This window comes from Struthio camelus, chromosome Z, assembly GCF_040807025.1.
Source record: "Struthio camelus isolate bStrCam1 chromosome Z, bStrCam1.hap1, whole genome shotgun sequence".
Classification (NCBI taxonomy): Eukaryota; Metazoa; Chordata; class Aves; order Struthioniformes; family Struthionidae; genus Struthio; species Struthio camelus.
In genome coordinates, this window is record NC_090982.1 from 11,851,935 (window position 1) to 11,877,303 (window position 25,369).

At 42.9% G+C, this 25,369-nt stretch overlaps 2 protein-coding genes across 10 annotated transcripts in view; one reads left to right on the plus strand and one right to left on the minus strand.

Moving 5' to 3' along the window:
- The window catches only part of SLC26A1 (solute carrier family 26 member 1), a 42,630-nt gene extending 27,634 nt beyond the window's left edge, over nucleotides 1–14,996 (plus strand). For 2 of the 6 annotated variants that reach the window (XM_009687581.2, XM_009687580.2), the window contains exons 3-4: nucleotides 8,632–9,282; nucleotides 10,632–14,996. In XM_009687581.2, coding sequence (XP_009685876.1) covers nucleotides 8,662–9,282; nucleotides 10,632–12,155 — 2,145 coding nt within the window. In that variant the 5' untranslated portion in view covers nucleotides 8,632–8,661 and the 3' untranslated portion in view covers nucleotides 12,156–14,996. Of the gene's footprint in view, nucleotides 1–622; nucleotides 830–4,987; nucleotides 5,013–5,050; nucleotides 5,396–8,631; nucleotides 9,283–10,631 lie in introns of those variants that run through there. The other 4 variants (XM_068927596.1, XM_009687577.2, XM_009687582.2 and 1 more) reach the window with 4 other exon arrangements.
- The window catches only part of IDUA (alpha-L-iduronidase), a 56,235-nt gene extending 32,581 nt beyond the window's left edge, over nucleotides 1–23,654 (minus strand). For 2 of the 4 annotated variants that reach the window (XM_068927599.1, XM_009687574.2), the window contains exon 1: nucleotides 3,219–3,623. Coding sequence is in view for 2 of the 4 variants with exons in the window: in XM_009687576.2 (XP_009685871.2) it covers nucleotides 19,893–20,033; nucleotides 23,361–23,482 (263 nt within the window). In the remaining 2 variants the exon portion in view is untranslated. Of the gene's footprint in view, nucleotides 1–3,218; nucleotides 3,624–19,892; nucleotides 20,034–23,360 lie in introns of those variants that run through there. The other 2 variants (XM_009687576.2, XM_068927597.1) reach the window with 2 other exon arrangements.
- Nucleotides 23,655–25,369: the final 1,715 nt, after the last annotated feature.

The window sequence follows — 25,369 nt, forward strand, 5'->3', positions numbered from 1 at the left end:
ATTCAACAAAGCTACAGCAAAATTAGAAAATGAATGCAGTTCCTGTGGGTCCTAGCCTTGTGCCCAATCTATGGAACTACACTGCTTAGTAATATTATATATTACTTATCACCTTCACGATTGGTGATTACTTGTGATTTGGATAAATTTGCAGCAGCCAGCAGCTAAGGTAACAGAGAGGGAACTCTGTCATTTACATATATTTTAAACACTGAACAGAAAGACAGTCTGTCCCACTGATCTCCTGCCGCCATTTTACAGTCTCCAACTTACAAGGAGGCAACTGAGATCTTGTGATGTGAATGAACTAACATGTAGGAATGGAACTCTGACCTCCAGCAGTCCCATCATATGCATAGAGCAGAAAAGAGTTCATATTCCAGCTTGTGAAATGCACTAATCTCACCCAAGATTGGGGTTCTATTCTTGTACATTGAATATGTAAAATTTAAAAGCTAATGCTACATGAGGATGCATAAAGCAGAACAAATCTGAAATGAGAAGTCGCTTCAAAGGTCAGAGGTGCACCAGCCTGAACTCAGCATATTTTTTGGGTGAGGGTTAGTTAATTAATAATCTTACTATTATTTAAACTCAAATTCTTAGTGAGTGCCATATATATAGCCAGAGAGATACAAGTGACAACACAATACCAAGCAGCAAGTTCAAGATCCCTTTACTTCCCATTCTTCCTCTGAAGATTACAAAGTTAATAATTACCCCTTATGAAAATAGAGCAAAGCCTTACTGAAGACTTTCATTCATACCAGTGTGGAAAATAGAGCTGAATAGGCATAGAGCTGAACATTCCTATCAAAAAGCTGTCCAGGTAAGAGAAGAGATTTACTCTGCACCATATCCAAACTCAAGCTGTATTTGTTCTTTGCCTGTTTTTGAAGGTGCAAAACTGTCTCTTTTCAGTAACCTTACAGACTGGTGTTGCTTGTTAAGTTCTACCATTATTCTGCACTTCATAAATACTGCTGATAATGCAGACACTGCGCAGAGGTTTGTAAAATATTGTGAGCTGCAACTGGTATGTAAGTAATCTTCCCTGCAAAACCTGACGTAAGAGTTTAAGACCAGACTTGCCTTGTTGTTATTTGTACTTACAAAAGTGGCATCTATGAAGCTTATCTGGATTTCAAAGTACTAGATTAACATTAAAACTGAGCATTTCTCAGTGATTACATATGAAAGAGGGTTTCCAAACATATCATCCTTCACCATTACTGCCGAAAGTAAAAACACGGTATCAGGGAAAACAACAAGAAATGGCATAGGAACGAGACATATCTTGTTTTTCTCTACAACTTAAGGCGGCTAAACAGCCATGTTAAGAAATATCTAGCAAAAGCACAGAAAACAGACCTTACTGTTTAGCTTTGTGACTGATAACTGAGTTCTTGAAAAGCTGTCTTGAAAGACCTTTGTGAAAGCAAACTTTCATTTCGGACAACCACCTACCTCTCCAAAGGCCAAAAGTCTGATCTTTAGAAATGTTCTTGGATCTCACAGAAAAAAATCCTTTTGGCCGTCATGTCCTAGGACTGTCCAGAAGAATAAGGTAGTCTTGTCTTCAAGTGCATGGCAACATTTTGATCAGTGGGTTCTGGAAACCCTGAACAAAAACATTCCCTAGAGAACCAATGTAACTACTTGCAGAGCTTGATCATTTCCAAGGATAGTCTGATGCACCAACGGTAACGATAGCTGCTGGTGGACTAAGTGAGTTATATTCTGGGCTGCTTACCATCTCTAGGATTGCCACGGGGCAGCAGCAGTCTTACTCAGAGGGACACTGGACTGAGAATTCTTTGAGTAAATATGAACTGAATCATAGCTCCTAGTGAATGCATGTGTTTGAGAAAGAGCCCAACACGCTTCGAAAATCCTAAATTACATTAATAGCTGGCAGTAAAGTTGTCAATGGGAGACTTTAATCAGAATCTCAGAACTCTAAAGGATTGTTCAACTCTTAGAATAACTCCTTAGCATGAACAGTGTCAGTCTGTAGAGGACTTACACCAACCTTCTGATTTTACCACCTTACATAGACTTATAATCTGTAATTTGTTTACATTCTTGACCTTCAGACTAAAATAATCTTGGAATTCAAAGGAAAAATGCTTTGAAGACGCAAGATTTTGCCCAGATATAGTCAAAAATAAACCAAGCCTATCAAATTTCACATGACTTTCCTAAAAAGCACTGTTAATACTCTATTCTCTGCCTGTAGCCTGAACGTTTGCTAGGTCAGTGTTTAGATAAATGGTTTTAGTTGCTGGCACCTGGCTTAAGTTTGTTTCTAAGTACATTTAGATCCTAGCGCTCTGAAGCTGAAAACACTATAGCTGATGCAAAACAGAGAGAAACATTCATTTAACTGGTTTTGTTGTCTGATCCTTTCTAAATCTCATGGGCTACATCTACAAGTAATTCTGCATAATAAGAGCAGATCAATAAATCAAAGGAGTAGGTCCTGGAGCCCAGACATCTGTATTACAAGCACTTTAGGGGATCTTATTTCAGACTAAATTTGGTCTGGTCCACTGGACTAAATCTCCTCACCATATCGGTTTAAACCTGCTCAGAGAACCAACTGCTGGCTCAGGCTTTTAAGTCACATTAAAGATCAGAGTGCACTGGAACAAAGCTTCTGGGTATTTTCTTCTCAAAAAAAAAAAAAAAGTCTGGTTTGCATGCACAGCACTCCTCTGTACACTGAACCTCTGCAGAGGAAACGAGGCTAACTAGCAAATTTTTTTCAAAACTGTGCTCCTGCTCAAAACCAGAACACTAATGTAGTCATAGCCATTAGAGACAATGGGGAGGGGGGTTCTTACAGGTAGAAAATGTTTCTGATACGAAACATGACTTAGCATGAACAGTTAGCTAAACACATTAAAATGTTTTAAATAAAATGCTTAGCTAAACTGATGTTACTCTCACATTTTTTTGTGATCCATGCAACAAAAATACAATGAAACTTTAAATCATAAATACAGTGCCTGCTCCATCCACATTGCTCGACGACTGATTTCTCGTAGCCTCCAACGCAGAGAAAACTCAGACTGTGTAAAAGGTTTCTTTCCTACCTTACACTTGCAATCACTGTATCAGCAAGAAAGAAAGATGCTGGTAAAGAGCCATGATACACTCATTTCAGTCCCAAACAGCACTTCAGTGATCTCCTTATGACAGAGAAGCAGACTCACCCTCCTTTCTCCTTCTTAGGCTTTCCAGAGATACAATTGCAAGGATTTTTTTGTGAAGGAGATCATCAGAATGGGGGGACAAGAAGATGCACCAGAACACAATCTGGGAGGGGTTTGCTGTTTTACAAAGAACTTTGCAGCCAGTCAGAATGGTTATATGTGTCCTGGCAGGGACTGCCTGTGAAGAAATCTGCCAAAAGAAATGCTGCTGAACACGGTGTGATGAATGCTTCCTCCCATGCAGAGACTTTTTTGTTAATTTACTGGTAGGATGAAAAGACAGGAAGAAAGGCGGGACTGAGGCCAGTGGGAAAGTAGGTGGCCTGTCTGGCCTGAATGGTTCTTCTTTGCTTTGTTTCTCTGTTGCACAAGATAAACTGAGTTACTGCATTTAGCCTGAAATAGCAAGTGATTCAAGACTCAGGCAGAAACAGTATCACTAAATCTCACAACAATTTAGACCTTTCTTTAAAGCTGCAGATCCGGGAATTCAGGGGCTGCAGTAAAAGTTGTGTTTAAAAGATAAAACAAAACAAAGCTTTTTGCCTGTATGGTGAGGGACAATTTTTCTGAAAAAGCTTAACCTTGCAGATTGCAAACATCAAAACACAATTACAAATAACAGAGACTACTTGTCATCGTAATGATATGGTCAATATATATGTATCTGTATATGCATGTATTTCAATAACTTTCACCGGTGTTAAACAGTTTAAAATGATACAATACTAAAGTCAAATACAATGGATAGGTATCTTCCACACCATATACCGCTTCAGTTGCACAGCCATGTAAGGAACAGCTCTTTCAGTAAGTAATGGAAAGCTTTCACTTGAATAAAAAGCAAACAGTGTGCTCTGTGAAGTTCAGGGGACTGCAGCAGGAGCCTGCAGGAATGTGGGTTGTTTCTGTTCCTATATACCACTTACTGTGTGCACACCTGAACATGTGCCAATTTGGAGAAGCAGTAGAGAAACCTATTTACTGGCATCTGGGGTTTCTAAATATTGCTTGAGTATTACCACCATGGAAGGATGGTGTTGTATCTCAGTGTCAGAATCAGCAGGCCAAAGTCTGCTCATGTACATATGAATAGACAGATTTTCCTCCACGCTCCTGTCTTTGGAGGTAGCAAGAGCTCTTTGCTGGGTAGGGCAAAAGCTCAGGGGGCATCACGCAGACATAGTGGCATCCCATTTCTTTTCTGCACCTCTGGTGAAGCAGCTAAGTTATTAGTAAGCTGTAGGCAACACAGTGAGAGAACGCCTAGGTCGAAAAACATTTTGCTGCTAATAACAACCCCTTCCATTATTTGGTGTGACTTCATTATGTTCTAAAAACAGCAATTAAGCTCTGAATGTTAACAGAATGTTAACAGTGCCTGACACAAATGGAAACCAGTAGCATCTAATTTTAGAGGTGAGTGTTTTACAGTTAGCACGTTCATTTTACATAGCATTGTGAAAATTATATGAAGGAAGAAACCCTTATTTTCAGGAGAAAACAAAATCGAAAATAATCTCCTCATGTCAGCATTTGGCTGTGTTTTGGCTTAAACGTATTTATTTCTATCAGGAACTTTTTTCTGACCTTTTGCTAACATGCACCAAAACTGCTTAATAGAGTTGTGCTTTGGCAAACTAGCTTTTCTGTAATGTAAACGTTTTTGCTGCCTTTTAAAAAGCTCTACAGTTCTGATTATCCAGTAGCGCAGACAGCCCAGACATATTACTAAATTATCATCTGTACATAAATCTCTCAACAGATTCCCAAAGAAATTTTATTCCACTAATGGTAAGTATCAAAACCTATTATCATCCGCCAGTTAGTTGTATAGACTTTACACGTGCATTCATTACCTATTGTAATGCTTTTTTCTTTTTTTGGGAAATATAGCATTTATAAGTAAATTGCGTGAGTTTAGAAGGAGGCAGACAGCAACTATGCAATTAAATATCCAAGTCTAATATATAGATGCAAATGCAATCTTTTCTGTGTAACCTATTAAAACCACCCATTGAATATTGAACTGCCCACTACTTTGTAAGTATGTTAAAATAAGGCCACTGTATTTATTTCTTGGCTGCCTGAATTCACTTGGCTGTAAGAAGCAGGTGGCAATTGAATAGGACTTGCTGTCTTCGCGTACAAAACTCTCATTGTTCAAAGCAATGTAGGTAAGATGGGAAGTATTATTTTTCGCAACTTAAAAACAAGTGTCTTTATTGTAGTTTCTAATAGTCAGTATTTCGTAAACTTTAATCACATGCTCTTAAGTACTCCTCCTGGTTTTGTAATTTCTTTTCTCTTATCTTTTCTCTCATATTTGCAGTCAAATAAGGGTTAGACCCAACCTATTTGTAGTCTAAGCAAACCTTGCCTACTATAACCTCTCAGTCCAAATTTAAGTTTGACAATATAAAGTAGCCATCAATCTTTCTAGATAATTACATTAAAATTGTGATTCATTTTCCTCTATGACTGACCTAAACCTTACTTAGAAACATAAAGAAATATACAAATATAACAACAGTTAAAAACTATTTAATGTAATCAAGATGGACAGAAATCTGATTTTTAAAAATATATTTTGACTACTACTCAGGTCATTTTCAGCACGGACAAACAGCCCATACATCTCCAAAAGGATCTCTTTTCTGCCTTGTACCAAATAATGAACTACATATCTGTAATACTTCAGCATTCTGCTTAAAGCTGTAGCTAAACTTTGCATAGCTTTAGAATTTAGGCTGTCATTTAAAATAATACCTGGGAATTTGCTGCAGACTTTTGTACTAGCCATACCTGTTTGTCTTCTTGTTATTGTGTTCACTTCTGCTGACAAAAGGTACTTGTAGAATCCCCCTAAAATTTCCCTTGCTAAGCAAGACAGACAGAAAAGACTTTTAAAATGAGCCGGTCTTTACGAGGAGCGTTACAGAGCAACAGCTTACAGGCTGCTACAGGTAATGTATTCCTCCAGTTATGCTTCCAAGCAGATGCAAAAGCCCACTGCATTTTCCTCAGCTTGGACTTCTATACTTTAATTACGTGTTACCAAACACTAACAAATCAAAATATCATCAAGAAAAAAAAAGTATGAAATTATGCAGGGAATGATGACTAGAGTGTAAACTTGCTATTAATTGTTAAAATCATTAAAATACATCACAAAATGCTGTGTCAGTGAGTGAATTTCAAGTTTGAGGGAAATGAAGGCTCTGGCTTCTGTCTCTTGCTTCAAGTTGGGAGCCAGCATAAGCTTTGTTATTATATTGCAGTGTCGCACCCGGCATCAGAAAACTTTTTTGTGATAGCTATTCACATCAACTATTCTGTTGTGCTAATGCAGCTGCATCTTGTACCACAAAAGAAGTCATCAAGCACCGAAGTTATATTTTTGTTGGTAGTAGCTCTACTGGTTATTGCTATGTTGGCTACTATTTTCGTACTTGCTTCACAGATGTGCCAGCAAAGATTCCGAATAAGGACCAAGTCTGGAAATATGTTAATTTCAATCTTCACAATGCAGAGATTTATATTATCACAAATGAAAGTCCTTTTGCTTTCACCTCTAGCAGAACCTAGTTGGTTTCCACTTAATCGTAAGAAAAACGTGCAGAGCAATTCTGCTCTGTACCTGGACAGGTGAACTGACACCTTTTTAGTAATGATGTTGTACTCAGAAGTCAAAAGGCATAAGAGAAGCAAGATTTGTGGGGAAAGAAAATACTTTTTATAAGATTGATTAAATTAGTTGGGAAAAAAAAAAAAAAAGAGGAGCTTTTGGGCAGGAAGTCTCTTTGTCAGGATCAGACAAAACGTCTGACGCCTGCAAGATTCAGGCACCGAGCTGAGTGAGGTTTTTTGCAAAGTCAGCACCAATCCACGCCTTGAGGTACTCAGCTAACTCTGAAAATCTGGCTCAGGAAGATTAGAAAAGCTGTTTATTTAACTAACTGCCGTTAATTCTTCGTTTGTTTATCAAAGAGTTTTAAATATTAAAAATGTTTTGGTATTCGTAGCTTTCTCATGTACAGGCCAAGGCCTTTAGCACTAGCATTAGCATGCAGTCTCTAGTGTTGCAGAACCCCTTGCTGTTTGTGAAATGGGGAAAGGCTGGGCTTGCGAAATTTTTCCCTCCTAGGTATAGTGCATACTGTTAGTACCATCACACGCTCTCTCTTCTAGGTCAATAAGAAGCAGTCCTTATTTCCCAGTACTTATACACAGGCATTCATTCTTGGCAGTCTCTTCCACTTTCTTTCAATTGCAAACCTGAAGACAAGTTTTGCCAGCTGGCATAATCTTTGACATTTTCCACCTTCTTGCTCCTAGTTTTATTTTTCAATTGTCCTTTTAAGGTAGCGCACCCTTATGTGATACTGTTCTGCCTCTCTGTCATGTACCCACCCACACCCGAATTATTTATGAATACACTGAGCTAATCTCAACTTAATTCACAACTGGACAGAAATGCAGACATCTGAGTTTGGTAAAAACAGGTATGCCGACAGAGGCAAGAGATACCAAAATACCTCCATTAGGAGAAGACAAATTTTCCCATCCTGTAGGTATAAGAAACTTGACATGGAGAAGACATATAGGAAACAAGGCTTTGTTAGTTCTGCTGCCCATAAAATTACTTGTTACATTTTACTGCTTGGAGGGCAAAGCTAGGGAAACTACGGTGTCTCCTGAAAATACTAACAGGTAATACTCTTCAGAGATGGTAACATGGTCCATAGGTTGCCCGACTGGCGTTTGTGAAGAAATGCTTCGTAATTAATAGAAGTTGCACATCAAACAATCTACAGTAAAATAGGTTCAGGTTATGTGGCAATTAACAATATAAGACAATTTCTAAAGGTCCATCAGTGGTTTGTGCTCAAACTTTTGCAAGATACTACATCACTGGTCTCCAAGAACCTCTAGCAGAAGCCATCTCCTGTGCATTGAGGACATCTGCAGTGACAAGAGCACTACACCACATGTGACTTCCACATCAAAGATCACAAATGCACTAATAGAAAGACCACAGCCTACCCTTTACTGTATGTTTATTGCACATTGTCAAGTACTGCCTCACATGACAGAGACCTCTATTTTGCAGCATTCAGAAGAGCAGACGGAATTACTTGTACATAGCTATGGCTAGTTTAGCTCCATTTTTCCTTTGAAAAACAAATTGTATTCAACTGAATATATTCTTAAACATCTGCAGGAAAGGACTTAGCATGCACTCAGCATGACCAACCATGACATGGTTGGTCACCAAGGGCCTGTGATGTCGTTCCCATTAGGATGATGTTTCAGTAAAAACACAATTAGGTGACAAAGCTTTAGCATTAAATATCTGTGCTAAGAAAAACTTGACAAATTGCAACCTAACAGCATTTCCTTCACACTGCAGGAACAGACACATCAAGTAAACACTGCCACAATGGAAAGACCACTGGATGCTACCAGGCTGGAAAGCAGCACCTCTTCCTGTTTTCTTATGGAAAGAAAGACTCATGTCCAGATTAACATGAAACAGATCATGTTAGCCAAGCTAAGGAAGAGCTGTTCCTGCACCCCAAGGAACCTGAAGAACCTTGTCATGGACTTCTTTCCTGTTTTACGATGGCTTCCCAAGTACCAGTGCAAAGAGTATATCTGGGGGGACATCATGTCTGGGCTAGTAATTGGGATCATTTTGGTGCCCCAAGCAATCGCATACTCATTGCTGGCAGGTCTAAAGCCCATTTATAGCCTGTATACATCATTCTTTGCCAACATCATTTATTTCTTAATGGGCACATCCCGTCATGTCTCAGTTGGCATTTTCAGCTTAATAAGCTTAATGGTAGGACAAGTTGTGGATCGAGAGCTTCTCCTGGCTGGGTTTGACTTGAATGATGATGCCCCATCAGCCTTGGGTGATAGCTCCCTCTGGAACGACAGTCAACCCAACACGACCACCTTTAATCTCACCATTGGAGGAACACGGGTGGAGTGTGGGAAAGAATGCTACGCTATTGGCATTGCTACAGCCTTGACGTTTGTAGCTGGTGTATATCAGGTAAGTGGCTGCTGACATCCAGAGGAAAGGTATGAAATTCATAAAGCTTCTTTGCCTGCCTTGAGCTTCCTCCTTCACAGAGGAATAACAATGCAGCACCATTTCATTTAAATGACTCTACTGTTTTCTTCAGGAATCCTAACGCTGTAGGCAACTCAGAAAAAGCACGAGCCAGATAGTTTTATTAGCAAGCACAGGCAAAACAACAGTCTTCTGCAGGACTAATAATACTGTTTTGATTCTCCATTACTTCTTTGCCTTGCTACCTTCACGGGATAATGAATCTGATTCAGAGCTCATCATGACAGAAATTCCCAGGTACCTATGCACTCTAAGACTGAAGAAATAATTCTGCTTCCCCTGACACTCTGAAAAAGATGCAGGCCCATTCACCTTTTTCTACACTGCTTCAGAATATGCTGCTCAGTGTTTCGCTACTGGGTATTGCATTCCACCAAAGTGCTAGCCAGAGGTAACTCAGAAGCAGAAAGGATAAGAGAGGAAGTTGGCTGACTAATCTACTTTTCAGATAGCGGTTGTGCAGAACTCTTTGAAACACATCAACTTTCTGCCTGTCGCAAGGATGTCAAGCAAACACAGAAGCACTATGAACATATTTGTCTTTTAATTGCACATTTATGAATTAAGATGGCACTACCTATCTTATTTTTACTAAGAAGAGATTTCAGGTCATGGGTGCGAGCAACAAAATGCCATGAAGCTAAACTTCCCAAACCCATCAAAGGACGAAGGATCAATTAGTTAGGACAGTATCATGGGATGTGGGGAAAGTTTGTCAAGTTTTATGCCACTTCTGAGCTTAGGCATGCCATAAAGGCTGCCTGTGATCCGCTCTTCCTTCCATTCACAAAGCTAAAATTAAAAGCAATTGAATATAGCAATGCCACTAGAGTAGAGATCTTAGCTGTTGTCATTAAAGTTCAATTTACAAAGTAATAGCTGCAGTTGTAACTTTAAATTACTTGAAGCCAGGAAAAAGTGAAACTTGTTTTGATACAACAGAAGCGCTTTTGGATCTACTGCCCCTTCGTTCAAGAAATAAAACTCAGACAAGCCACTTCAGTGGAGTTACTTGCACCAAGGCTGGAGTTACAGAGCGTGATTTGGCTCTGCTTTAAACTCATCACTGATCTCTTGTTTGTAGTATCCCACAACAGCAAAAGGAATTCACATGTTTTAAAAGCAGACCAGAAACATAACATACTTGTTGTTTTAAGATTCAAACAGGCAAGCATTACCTGCCTGCATCTAGTTCTCTCCCATCTCTACTTAATTGTGTGCAGCATGAATGTAAAGCTCATCTTTTTTTTTTTTCTTTCCCTCCCCAGGTTCTGATGGGAATCTTTCGTCTGGGTTTTGTATCTATGTACCTGTCTGAGTCTATGCTAGATGGCTTTGCAACTGGTGCTTCCTTAACCATTTTAACAGCTCAAGTGAAGTATCTGATTGGAATAAAAATCCCACGTAGCCAAGGGCATGGGATGCTTGTAATTACTTGGATCAATATTTTCCAGAACATTTCTCATGCTAACCTTTGTGATGTCATCACAAGTGCCATTTGTATTGTGGTGCTGGTCCTTGCTAAAGAACTGGGAGATCGCTATAAGCATAAGCTGAAATTCCCCCTTCCTACAGAGCTGGTAGTTATTGTTGTGGCAACACTGGTGTCACATTATGGGAACCTGAATGAAGTGTATGCATCCAGTGTTTCTGGAGCTATTCCAACAGGATTTATTCCCCCCAAGGTACCACGCTTTGACTTAATGCTTCGAGTCGCTGTAGATGCTTTGCCGCTTGCCATAGTCAGCTTTGCCTTCACTGTATCCCTTTCTGAAATGTGTGCAAAGAAATATGCTTACACCATCCGAGCCAATCAGGAAATGTTTGCTGTGGGATTCTGTAACATCATTCCTTCTTTCTTCCACTCCTTCGCAACCAGTGCAGCTCTGGCAAAAACGCTTGTCAAAACATCTACAGGCTGTCAGACTCAAGTCTCTGGAGTGATTAGTGCAACGGTGGTTTTGCTGGTGCTGCTCTTCTTGGCACCTCTCTTCTACTCCTTGCAGAAGTGTGTCCTGGCTTGTATCATCATTGTCAGCCTCCGAGGAGCCCTGAGGAAGTTCCGAGATGTGCCGGTGCGATACCATGTAAACAAAGTGGACACACTGGTTTGGGTCATTACTATGTCTGCCTCTGCCTTGATTAGCACAGAAATAGGTCTTTTGGTTGGCATTGTTTTCTCCATGTTGTGTATCATTGGTCGGACACAGCGGCCACGGACAGCCCTGCTTGGTCAGATCCAGAACACCAGCTTTTATGAGGATGACTTGGAATATAAAAATCTCTCTTCTGTTCCAAAGGTCAAAATATTCCGTTTTGAAGCACCACTTTACTACGCAAATAGTAACTATTTCCTGAAGTCTCTGTACAGATTGACTGCCTTAGACCCTAACCTAGAAGCTGCTAGAAGGAAGAAATACGAGAAGAAGGAAAAGCAGCAACTGCAAAAGGGAGATCACACAACCGCCAATGGACTGGGCATGGGAGAAACCACTGCGCAACTAGTCCCGAAGCAAATTGATTTCCAAGCCATTGTTGTAGATTGTTCCTCCATCTCATTTTTGGATACCACTGGAGTTAATACTCTGAAGGAGATACTGAAAGACTATAAGGAGCTCAACATTTCTGTTCTCCTGGCTTGCTGCAATCCCTCAGTAATAGACTCTTTGAAAAGAGGAGGTTACTTTGGGAAGGATTTTGGAAGCATGCAGGAACTGCTGTTCTACAGCATACATAATGCCGTGCAGTTTGCAAGAGACCAAAACCTTCCAGCTGACTGCTCTGGTGTTTAGTCCTGTGTTTTTCCTGCTATTATGCTACACAAGTGACAGATAGGAAGGGCCAGTTTGCAGTAATCAAGATTATCAGACCTACCATTGGCTGTGTACAGTAAGGGGCCTAAAAGCTATTCTCCTCTGAAGAGCTCTGTAGTTTGCCAGGTACCACATAGAATAGCCACTGCGGGGGGCAGACCAGGACCAGCCTGGAAAAGGTTGGATTATCATCTGCACTTCCACCTTAACATGCATGTGATATGCTATAGGGCAGTTTGGGATCGACTTCCTCCTTGGGCCACAGTCATGTGTGACCAAATATATACGTCATGAGACTGCTGAGCTGGAAAGTCGCTCAATACCAGCTGCCTCCCCCAGGGGTTTATTAGCTGGTTTGTATTAAGAGGCATGAGCCATTTCCAAGAAAATGCAATGTGTTTAGCATCTTGACCTCATAATGGTTTACGTTCTGGCTTGCAAGGCCCTTGCCCTTCCATTGTCCCAGGTATACTCCTGAAAACGACTCCCACTGTTTGCACACAGCTGTGCATAAAACAGTGTGGGCTGTAACGTCTTTCCTCTTCACCTTGATTGCAGGGGCTTAATGACACAATCTGCTATTGGAGAAGAAGTTATGATCTATCACATGTTCTTCTCAAAAGCATCATGTTCAAAAAATACTCGTGGAGTCACCTTTGTTGTTATGGTAACTAGTTGCTGAAGGTTTTCATATCTTTAGTATCGCAGGAAGAAACATGACTCTAACGTACAATTTTGTCACGGCTAGTGAGACAGCATAAACTAATAAAAAACTCAAAGGCTTTGACTGGCAGTCTCACTGCTACTCTGATTGCTGTATCATCCTGTCAAAATGAGTTGCCTTTGTTGGGTGGATGCAAATCTGACTCAGAGACACACAAGGATGATCAGCCATAAATGCTAGAACTGTGATGAAGCATAGCATGTTTTGTCTTATAACTGCCTGCATGAGTGCTGGGCTAGCAAAAGAAAACAGGACGAGAAGGCAGGGTGGGAAGGTAAACCTCTGACCTGACTGGAAGAGGACTGCCAGATCAGGACTGCCGAGCTGGTCTTCTCTGGTGTAATGCTAACGAAGTTTTATAGTAGCATATCTGGGCCAATGAATGGGGCAATGCTTTGCAAGCTACGTATCCCTATATGCTGGAAAAATCCCCCTATTCCTTGTACTACAAGCTTTCTCCCCCCTCTCCCCCCCATCAAGTTATTCTTCAATATGATGTCCACTAACCTGTTTCCCAGGGCTGGATTACTTTTTATAGTAATACCAAATTTGAATAAAACATTGGGCCAAGGCACCACGAGACGTGCTTATTTCAACTTTTCAGGTCACTCAGTGAAAGAACACTCTGACTGAGGTTCTCCAGGTACTCCAGAGCTTGTCTGGCTCTCAAGGACAAATATTTCATTAAAGGAAGAACAGTGTATTTCCATAAGACAAATAAATAAATAACTAACTAAATAAATAAAAGGTCTTGATCGGGATAGAGAGTAGCATGGTTTTAGGCGAGTGATTCAATCCTGAGGTTCTCATGCACTCATTACTCACAAGCATGTCAGTTCCACACTGTTAGTACTGCCAGAACAGTAAAACCTGACAAAAATACCTGTCAAGAGATTACAGGATTGACCGGTGGCAGCATTTTCCTGCCATAAAATAATATAATTACATTACTCTTTAAAGTGCTGCCTTGCTAGGATTAGCTTATTTCTGTCATACAAGCAAATCTGCAGAGGCCAAGGACACAGTGTTGCGTTTTTGTCACTTGTCTTTGTTTGCAGCCTTTCTTTGATCAGGGAATCTCACCTAGCATGAAGAAGTGGTTTACAGGAGTAATTGCCAGACAAGTTATCAGTACAGTCACTGTTAGGCTGCTGTGGCAAAGTAAGCTATTGCATAAAATTAACTGAAATAGTTTAAGTAGAAAAAGAACACATCTTCTGGCAATCTAGACTTCCTTTATCTTTATGGGCCAAGCTACCAGTCTAGATCATAAAGGAAAAGTGCAAAAAAATACCTATAATTATGAGATGAATCTAATAAGGGAAGTTAGAGTTCCAACACTGGCCAACAGTCTCTGAAGAAAAAAAGAGAAAAAAGGAGAAAAAAAAGGAGAAAAAAAAGGAGAAAAAAAAGGAGAAAAAAAAGGAGAAAAAAAAGGAGAAAAAAAGGAGAAAAAAAGGAGAAAAAAAAGGAGAGAAAAAAGGAGAAAAAAAAGGAGAAAAAAAAGGAGAAAAAAAAGGAGAAAAAAAAGGAGAAAAAAAAGGAGAAAAAAAAGGAGAAAAAAAGGAGAAAAAAAAGGAGAAAAAAGGAGAAAAAAGGAGAAAAAGGAGAAAAAGGAGAAAAAGGAGAAAAAGGAGAAAAAAAGGAGAAAAAAAGGAGGAAAAAAAGGAGAAAAAAAGGAGAAAAAAAGGAGAAAAAAAGGAGAAAAAAAGGAGAAAAAAAGGAGAAAAAAAGGAGGCAAAAGGAGGCAAAAGGAGGCAAAAGGAGGCAAAAAGGAGGCAAAAAGGAGGCAAAAGGAGGCAAAAGGAGGCAAAAGGAGGCAAAAGGAGGCAAAAGGAGGCAAAAGGAGGCAAAAGGAGGAAAAAGGAGGAAAAAGGAGGAAAAAGGAGGAAAAAAGCAGGCAAAAAGGAGGAAAAAAGCAGGCAAAAAGGAGGAAAAAAGCAGGCAAAAAGGAGGAAAAAAGCAGGCAAAAAGGAGGAAAAAAGCAGGCAAAAAGCAGGCAAAAAGGAGGAAAAAAGCAGGCAAAAAGCAGGCAAAAAGCAGGCAAAAAGCAGGCAAAAAGCAGGCAAAAAGCAGGCAAAAAGCAGGCAAAAAGGTGGAGAAAAAAGGTGGAGAAAAAAGGTGGAGAAAAAAGGTGGAGAAAAAAGGTGGAGAAAAAAGGTGGAGAAAAAAGGTGGAGAAAAAAGGTGGAGAAAAAAGGTGGAGAAAAAAGGTGGAGAAAAAAGGTGGAGAAAAAAGGTGGAGAAAAAAGGTGGAGAAAAAAGGTGGAGAAAAAAGGTGGAGAAAAAAGGTGGAGAAAAAAGGTGGAGAAAAAAGGTGGAGAAAAAAGGTGGAGAAAAAAGGTGGAGAAAAAAGGTGGAGAAAAAAGGTGGAGAAAAAAGGTGGAGAAAAAAGGTGGAGAAAAAAGGTGGAGAAAAAAGGTGGAGAAAAAAGGTGGAGAAAAAAGGTGGAGAAAAAAGGTGGAGAAAAAAGGTGGAGAAAAAAGGTGGAGAAAAAAGGTGGAGAAAAAAGGTGGAGAAAAAAGGTGGAGAAAAAAGGTGGAGAAAAAAGGTGGAGAAAAAAGGTGGAGAAAAAAGGTGGAGAAAAAAGGTGGAGAAAAAAGGTGGAGAAAAAAGGTGGAGAAAAAAGGTGGAGAAAAAAGGTGGAGAAAAAAGGTGGAGAAAAAAGGTGGAGAAAAAAGGTGGAGAAAAAAGGTGGAGAAAAAAGGTGGAGAAAAAAGGTGGAGAAAAAAGGTGGAGAAAAAAGGTGGAGAAAAAAGGTGGAGAAAAAAGGTGGAGAAAAAAGGTGGAGAAAAAAGGTGGAGAAAAAAGGTGGAGAAAAAAGGTGGAGAAAAAAGGTGGAGAAAAAAGGTGGAGAAAAAAGGTGGAGAAAAAAGGTGGAGAAAAAAGGAGGAGAAAGAAAAAGCTGCCGTTACAGCTTTCTCCTTCTCTGATCCAGTGTGCTGAGAAATTAAGAGTCAGACGGCTTTTTTTCATCAACTTCTGGTGAAATACCAGATGAGATCATATGAACCATTTTCTATTTCAGTTTCATTGACAGAGCTGGCTCACAAGCAAGTTGTTGTGTTGGACGAAGTCAAATATAGCAGGGAAATGGCTTTCAGTGCTATAAAGTACGGATGCTGGAGGCTGTAAATGATTTCTAAGGAGTATGGAAAAGGTAACTAAGCAAGCCTTTACTGGCAGGTTTATGCTTGCTATACTGCATTCTACCAAGATTCGGTATGCAGACTGAAAATGTTGAAAACTACTGATTTTCTTCTCCCCTGTTGTACCAGCAGGAATTATGTACCATGAGTTGGAGAGAAACTGGGGATGGATTGTAATTCTAACTGAGTTAATACTAATGTTAGAATAAAATTCTTAAATTACCTGTTAGGAAGTGTTATCTCCATCATGTAGATGGTCCATGGACTTGTACACAGTAGTGCCTCGCACAGATCATATATTTAGGAATCTTCAGTATTGCTACGTAAGAATAAGGGAGGGCTCCTAACCTGGGGGGAGTGTGGGTCCCATGGAGCTGGGCAAAGAGTTGGTGACTTTACCTTAAGCTCTCATCTTGGCTAGTGCAGGAGACGGCCAGAATGTGTGGTCCAGAGCCTCAAAACAGCTATACTTGTTGGCAGCGGTAAATAACAGCTTGGGAACTGTCCAGTTCAGAAAAAAAAAACTTGGATTGCCCCATAGTTGTGCGTGTTCTTGTGACATATGAGCTGGACACAAATGTGAGCTTTTGGTTGAAAAATAAAATTAGCACTTCTTTGAAAATGGCCTGCCCTGTGGTATCCTTTCATGGTTGCATAAAATAACAGCAATACATAGAGCAGAGAAGAGAGGAGGTAGGCTTGCTGCGCTAGAAAAAGGTAAAAATACAAGGATGCACTCAGTAGTGAGAGTTAGGAGAAAGGGAAAAGTGGCAGTCTTCTACCTGGGAACATCTGCTTTCTGAGAGGAACATTTATGACACTTCCTAAAAATCACACATCTTGGGGAAAAAATAATGCTTGTTTCTGTTAGCCTTCCACAGTGGTGGCACCTCCCAGAGCCGTGTTTCCTGTAAGTGCCTTTCTTCAAGAAAGTCTCTGCTGTTATCTTCCAAGAAGTCATCTCTACTCAACAACCCCACAACATAATACAGCTCTGCTGTTATAGGATTCTCACATATAGAACCTCTTCAGGTCCTTCTGGAAATTGCTAGCTCAGAAAAAGAACTGCACATGCAGGGAGTACTGCATCAGCACAAATCTCCTCCTGTTCTGACTTACGTTCTTCCAACTCTTTCCTCTCCCAGGCCCAGTGTTCTTCTGCAGGTTCCAAGCTCTCTTCCTTTCTAAACCATTGCTGTTGCTCAGCTCACTGGCTGTCCTTCCACAGCTTAACTGTCTCCTAGACTTTCACAAATTGACATTAATAAAAAAGGAGCAGTTTTAACTTGGTTCTAATCAGCAGCAAAAAGCCTGTCAAAGCCTGGCTAAATTTTGAAGCTGGTGGGCTAGTACCTAAACTGGGAAGCCATATCGCTTTTCTGGGGCTTCCTTACTTGACGAAGTTCGCAGACTCCCAGAATTTTGGCTGTGTCAGGAAGGTCCCGCTCTGAAGAGCTCAGTGCCTGGCTCCCTAAAAAAACTGAGCAGCATCCATTAACAGAGGTATTATTCTGCCTCAGTGATCTGAAAAGCCCAATTCAACAGATGGCACAGCTGTGACAGGCTGCAGGAGGGATTCTGGCCTTGGATATGTAGATGTGGCCATTTTTTTTAAAAGAGCATTTACTGGTTACAAAGACCTGAAGGACCCAAGCCATCTTTCAAGAAAAACCCTTGAGGGTCAAACATCACCTTTCCTACTGAAGCTACGTCACTGCAGGGAGTATAAAACCCATAGGCCAGTAAGAGAGGGAGACACAGCACACAAAGGGTGTTTACTGGGAAACCTCCACAGGGAAAGATGGGAAGGAAAAGCTGTGGTCCTTGCTATACTCATAGACGGAGCAATATACAGAGGTAGCCCTAAGATACAGGTGTCATACTCATCTGTGTGCAGCCTCTGCTTAACCCACACACACAAGCACACCCGGTGGTCAGGAAGAAAATGTCTCCTGTTCCCTGAGATCCACCACCACTTTGGTCATATCCCTTTTCTGTAGTCTGAGCCCTCCTTGAACTCATTGGTGCCCCAAACTCACAACTAGTAAATTCCCACCTTACTGTGCCTAGGACAGCAGAGGCAGCAGTGACATGGAACTGTAAATATGGAAGAAGAGGAAAACATAACCTCAGCTACAGTCTGAGCCATGCTGAACTTAAGAGATATTATAACATTTAATAGTTTTTTTGTTTGTTTGTTTTTTCTCATAGACTAATCACTCCTGTTCTGGACATCTTTTGTGTTTCCCTCACATTCCCCCTGCCCCGCATTGGCCACCTTGGCATGAGTGCGTTCAAGCTGAGTTAGAAAGGGCTTGAAAAGCAAGGAGGTCCAACCTTGCCCTCTAGTTCTAGGGAAACCTATGTGTTTCCCTAAACCTACAGATGCTATGAAGCACATGAATCCTTCTGGAAGACTAATGGGCTGGTAAGGGTAATGGGCTTTAGTGTTACCTAAAGCCACCCTGTTTTAGTTGTCATTACCTGCCATTTGAGGGAGGGCACAGGTGGGTTCTGGATAAAAAAGAAACTCCACAGTTAAGTGGAAGGAAGCTAGAAGTAATAATAGAATAGTAGCAGCTTTCATTCGGGCATTTCAGTAAGTACAGCCAGTTTTAATCTTTGTTTTGGGGGCTGGGTGGAGGGGGCTGGTTTGTTTGGTTTTTGTTTGAGGTTTTTTTTTTTTTTTTTTTGCTGTACAGTATTTCCTAAATTAAAAGATAGAAAAGACATATTTTTGATTCCTCAGCACTGCTCTTAGAATGGCCAATGATTAGCAGAGCACACACGTCTTAATAGGATTGGTAAGAAGTCTTACTCGGGGCAACATTGCCATCTGAAGACCTTTGGTTAAAAATGCACTGAAGTCATGTGTAGTACTCTGTTCTCCCCCATTCTTAGCTTTCCCCAGAGATTCATCCACCATCCATCGAAAGGGGGCATGACACATCGGCGTGAATGCTGAACCAGACTTATGGCTCGAGGGAGCTCCAGGTACACGTGCAGGCAGTCAGGTTGTGGGAAACCCAGACCAGCAACCGATCTCTCAAAGTCTGGCTTCTCCTGGAATTATCTCAGCAGTACTTTTCAGTACTGAGTAGCTGCTAGTGTTACTGGATTACTCTGCTGGACTTGAAGGAATGGCAGTGATAATCCTGGTGTGAGTGCTGAAAACAGCCTGAATGACTGCTGCTTGGAAACCCGATGAGAGCTCTCTCTCTATAACAGCTGTCATAGATGCTGTGGCTGCAAAACAGAACTCCTCCTTGCTTAAGCAAGCAGTGGAGGCTCCTCTAGAATTCACTTTTCGATGTTGTGCCAAGTAGTATTTTAGAAAGGAGGTACCCAGATGAAAAACCCGAATTAGCACCTAAACCAGGTACTGCTGAATGAGACCCAGTTCTGCTAGCCTGAGGCCTCTCTGGAGCTAATGGTACAACTGGGACTCAAGTGGGTGAGTGCTCAGCATGAAAGCAGGGGAGAGGTGGAATGATCAAAGAGAATGATCTGAGATGGTCTTGGTAAAACTTGACCAGCCTACCCACAGGAATCTTCAGAGGAAAAGAAACCTTAAATTGCCCCTTCATCTGTGGTTACAACAATGTGTGCAAGTTAGACCTGCCTTACTCTTAGCCCTCTATTAGCCCTCTCTGTCTTAATCTCATATATGCCCCAAACCAATTCCCTGCCGCAATCCTATAGGTACTTACCTGGCTTCCAAGGAAGCGCACTTACGCTCAGCTTGCAATTACGCCGAGAGAAACACCAAAGTGATAACTTGCTGAATTCTTCCATGGGTCACAACTATTTTTCTAGGAGATTTTCACTCGAAGTGTTTGCTTACCTGAGAGCAACTAGTTCCAGTAACCAGTGAATTCGAACTTGTTCAATGCCATCATGCGGAACAGAAGAAATGTAGGCAAGATTCATCTCTTGGTCTTTGCTCAGGTCAAACAGGTCAGCTCGGCTATGAGGTAAAGGAGGGCTTTGGGAAAAAGGGACATGAAAGAAAACATATTGCAACAGCAGCTAACAGCTCCATTTGGTATCTAGAGCTCTCTATGCTAAGTCTGTACTAAGGGTATGGTCAAATCCTCCCTGGCATGAGGAACACTGTCTAACATACGAAGAAAGCAAAATGGAGCTGCGGGTGATTTGGAGCTAACTGATCACGCACATGACTTGGGTGCATCTCTTTACCATGCTCAAAGGGAAGTATAGTAAGTGGCCACTGCTTCTTAGGCAGCAAGCTCAAGCAGAGGTGGCTCGAGGACACTAGACAACTATAGTCATCTTATCTCTGAGTTACTAATGACATAGAGACATCAGTGTCTTCTGGCTTTGGAGCGGAAGTTAGTTTTTCCTGGGTCGGTAGTAAGACCAATAAGAGGCTTGATCTTCCCACTGAAGTGCATGTAATGACATCAACCCTTTCATTGCTGTGGAAGCTACACCTTTTGGAGGCAGGATCACATTCTGTTTACCTGCCCAAGGCTGTGCAGCAATAGTCATGTTAACATGACTTTGGTGTCTATTTATTCTATCAAAATTAATGTAATCCTAGAGCAAATTCCTGCTGCTTCTATCCCCAGAACGAAATAGGTGCCACATGAAGGGATATCTCCTCCGCTTCCCGCAGAAGTTAGAAACCTAAAACTATGCCCAGTTCACTGGGCGTGGGCATCTTTAGAGACTCCTGCTAATCCTCTTGGTGATGTGCAAATTCTGAGCATTCAACCTTTTGTATTAAAAAAAAGATAAAATAACATTGTCCCCAATATTCAGAAAAACGCTTCTATACATACTTCCCACTCCAAGAAGAGATGACTTCTGTGCTCTAACTACAAGTTGACAGTTTATTAACTGAAGTATATTAAGTGAAGAACTGGTAGAGCTTATGCTTTGCCTACTGCGATCTGTCCACTCTGATGGCTGGATCAGATAAAGGTCCAAATTTGCTACTGCTTCCATGCTAACAGATAGGTCATATGAGTGTAAGGTTTTGCTTTTCAGCAATAACCTTTACTCTTTGCTTTCTGTTGGAGCCAAAGGTGTGCTCTGCAAGAGAGACTCCCAAACCTGATTGCTCAGCTACTGCCAGTGGTATTAGATACTGATGCTGCTAATGGCAGCAGATCTTTTGGAGCTCTGTGCTGCCATTTTAAGCGTCCTAGAGAAGAGTCATGCTGTCATCTTCTCCTCCTCTGTCCTCCATGTGTTCATTCCACCTCCAACAAGGACCCCACCGAATGAACCTGCTATTGTATAGCCATCTGTGCCCAAAAGGGGAAAACTGCTCACCTATCTCCACAAATGAGGACCTGATGCACCTTTTCTCCCAGCTAAGACACTGTAATTCAACCCATCTCCTGCATCCTCATCTGGAAGTACGTCTTGACACTGACCACATCCTTGTAGCGCTTCATACAAATCAGCTAGCTGACAGTAACCCCTGTATGCTGGTACTTTCTCTGCAGCACATCCAAGCCCCTCTGTAATTTCATTAGTATACAATGCACTTAAAAATAATCTCCCTGAGACTACTTTAAGTCACGCAAGTGAGACTGACTAGCTACTGATTCCAGTCTTACTAAAATGTATCAGCCACTTGGGCCTTTTTGACTGGTCCAGTGCCTAGGGGTAGTACTAACTGATGGCTTTTGGAGGAGTGCTTTGCTACTACACTTGAGACTCAGATGTGGGCCAGTGAAATGCTTCAGTTCAAGCAGTGGCAAACTGTATGGAAGTCAGGGCATAAAACATTCATATATTTGTGCATGAGGAGTAAATTCTTCAAATTCTACTAAAGAGAAACTCCATGACAGTGACAAGACGCAGCAGAAAGCTGGGAGAAAAGCAGGTTTTGCTACTAGCGCTACTGCTGTCTCTGCTTTCCTGCAGAAGGAAGGTTTAACAACTAGACTCCAGCTCTCTTGCACTACCACCTTTCAAGAGAGCTGGGACTCTAGGTTTTGAGAACCACCAGTGTTGGCCAAGTGTTACACTGTAACTGAGTATCTGCTGACCAAGGATTGCCTCTGCTTCTGCTCCTCTGTCTTCTCTTTGACATGCCTCTTATGTCTGCAGCCTTTCAAAACTGCTTTCACATAATTAAAAGTGTGAGTGTTTCTTTGGCTTTAGTCTAAATGAGGAAAACATACTAACTTACTTTTTTCAAGGCAGTTTCTCACTACTGTTTCCTAATTTTGCAAGTAAAAATTAAAAACAAAAACAAAATAGAAAAAAAAGGAAATTCCAAACCTTTCTCTTTATCAGGATGTACTTAGATTCATACAATACCACTGATTTTCAGTCCTGTTCTATTTTTCCACCAACAGGGAAAAAACAACAGAAAAAAAATTCAAATCGTGTTTCAGATTTCCTCTATGCATTACACAAAAAAGAGTGCAAATACTTTTTTGTCCAGAGCACACGCTGTTAATTCCGTCCCTGTTATGACTGCTTATGCTACTACTGATGTTTAGTCTACTGCATGCCTAAGTGAAGGAGGTCATAACCAGTTTAGTTTAAGGCAACAATAGGGCTGAGGAATATATGTTTCTTGCTCTCCAGCCTGCTAAAAACCTTCACACAGCTCACAGAACTGGAAGCCTATCGAGTCCCACTCAGCTCAGCTGGGTAAGACAGAGCTCTCTCCAGGAAGCAAAGCTCTATCAGGCAAGGTGTGCTGGAGCTGGGGGTCATCCATTACTTCAGTTCCCCTGACCTAGATCAACTGGACTCAACAGCCAAATTAGGAAGATGGTGCAATGTCAAAAGTAAAAATTAAAAAAAAAAAAAAAAAGGTCTTGCAAGAAGAAACTCCTAGAACTCATTGACAGGAAGATTCTGCTTGGACCTATTTAGGAACTGTGATAACGGAAACACTGAAAATGAAGAGGAATAAGATGTGAATATCAATTTATGTGCTATTTTGTGGGATGAGAAAATACTTCACATGTTCAAGGGCCTTAGAAGGAAAGGAACAAGGCAGAGAAGGGATATCAGCTAGCACCTGTCTTGTGCCATGTTTTGTTTAGCTTACTTTACTGGTCACATCCCACTTTCAGCTCCAGCTATGCAACACACCACAGCAGGCTGAATAGCAAAGGGCAGCCAGGGGCTGGGTCCTGTGATCCCAGAGCAACGGGCCCAGCGAAGCCTTTGCTCCTCCAGAAAGTCAAGGAGGTTACATCTTGGAGTTCCTTTGACTCAGAAAAGCTAGAGTTAAGTTGCTATAGGCGCAACGGCACAGGGCCTATAGCCAGGCGCCAGCCAGGGCCCCTTCACTGCGAGGGCTGTGCACGCTTACCAAAAGCCAGTGCTTCTCCAAAAGTGCTGCAGGGGCCGCTCGGCTCGCCGGACATCCACGTTCACCACAAAGGCTGCGGAGCCCGCGCCCAGCTGCAGGCAGAGCCAGACCAGCGGCCCCATGCCAGCACGGGCCGCGCAGCGGAGGGAACTGCAGGGGAAATCGCGGCACCGCCGCCCCCGCCCACTACTAAGGCGGCGCCGACGCGACGTGAGGCGCCCGCCCTACGGGGCGGACGGGACGACGGGCTGCCTCAGGGGCTCCCGCCCCCAACGGCTCCCGCCTCCAACCGTCCCGCCCCCAACGGCTCCCTTGCTCCCAGCGGCTCCCCGCCCCCAGTGCTTCCCACCCCCAACGGTCCCGCCCCCAACGGCTCCCCGTCCCAACGGTTCCCGCCCCCAACGGCTCCCAGCCCCTAACGGCTCCCGCCCCCAACGGTTCCCGCCCCCAACGGCTCCCCTCCCCCAACGGCTCCCCGCCCCCAACGGCTCCCTTGCTCCCAGCGGCTCCCCGCCCCCAGTGCTTCCCACCCCCAACGGTCCCGCCCCCAACGGCTCCCCGTCCCAATGGTTCCCGCCCCCAACGGCTCCCAGCCCCCAAAGGCTCCCAGCCCCCAACGGCTCCCTTCCCCTAACGGCTCCCGCCCCCAACGGTTCCCGCCCCCAACGGCTCCCCTCCCCTAACGGCTCCCGCCCCGAACGCTCCGCCCCCAACGGCTCCCAGCCCCTAACGGCTCCCGCCCCCAACGGTTCCCGCCCCCAACGGCTCCCCTCCCCTAACGGCTCCCGCCCCGAACGCTCCGCCCCTAACGGCTCCCGCCCCCAACGGTTCCCGCCCCCAACGGCTCCCCTCCCCTAACGGCTCCCGCCCCGAACGCTCCGCCCCCAACGGCTCCCTTCCCCTAACGGCTCCCGCCCCCAACGGCCGGCGGCAGGCGAGGCCCACTCGTTAGCCCGCCCGGCGGTCGCGCCCCGTCCCCGCCGCTGGCTGAGCTGGCGGCGGACGGCGGTTCGCGGCGGCTGCCCAGGCGAGGGCTTCCCGTGCCTCGGGCGTCGCGCCGGGAACGGCGGCGGCGCTGAGGGAGCGGGCGGCCCGCAGGGACCTGCCTGCGGGGGCAGATCTGGCTCCATCGCTTCAGTAAGCGCAGTTCAGGTCGTTTGTGTAGTAATGGCTCGGCCTGACGCCGAAGCGTCTAACAGATTTTCTTTCTTTGCGCTGGCTTAGCTAGTGGCTCCGAGTTACTTCTCGGGAGTTGTTGGACTTGGTGCTGTTGGATTTATTTTATGTACCACATGAGAGAAGTACGCTCTTAACGCTATTGTGATATTTTAGTTCTGTGCGTTGACAAACGTTAGGAAAGAGTGTTATTATGAGGTGATCAAAGTTAGCTTTCTATGAAGAAATGGATCAGCGTAACTGAAACTATGTCTGAACATATTTGATAAACTCGGTATGGCAAAGACCTTAAAACACGCTTAATGGAAAGGCTGTAGATTAAATTTCTAAATGCTCGCTTCTTACTGTGTATGTCTGAATAGATCACGTTCTTTTCTTCTGATGACAGCTGATAAAGAGGACGTGCAACTGATCATGCACAGCACTGGGGTCCTACCTCCTCCATCCTCCTCCTCTGAGCAGAGGGATGCTCAGGGCACAGGCAGTGAGACACCCCCAGCGGTCTGCACAGAGAGCAGGAGGTGGGGAGCTGGCCCTCTCTTGCCATCAGTCCCAGTTGTGTAGTTAAGCAGCTCATGCTCATAGCTGTTGTTGTTTTTTTTCCCCCTTAATGTAGTAGCAGGTACTTTGGACCATCCCTTATGCACCACGCAGCACATCTGAGGAGCTACGAGGTGTTAGATGCACATGTACTGCTGTGAAGCAGGCTATCAATCTTTTGTCACTGTACTCCTGAGCTGCACGTCCCTTAGTGCAGGCTGTGCTCTAACAGGCGGCCTGCTGTTTAGTTAAGCTCTGTGCTTGCATGTTCCTGGGCCCCCATGTGTAAACCC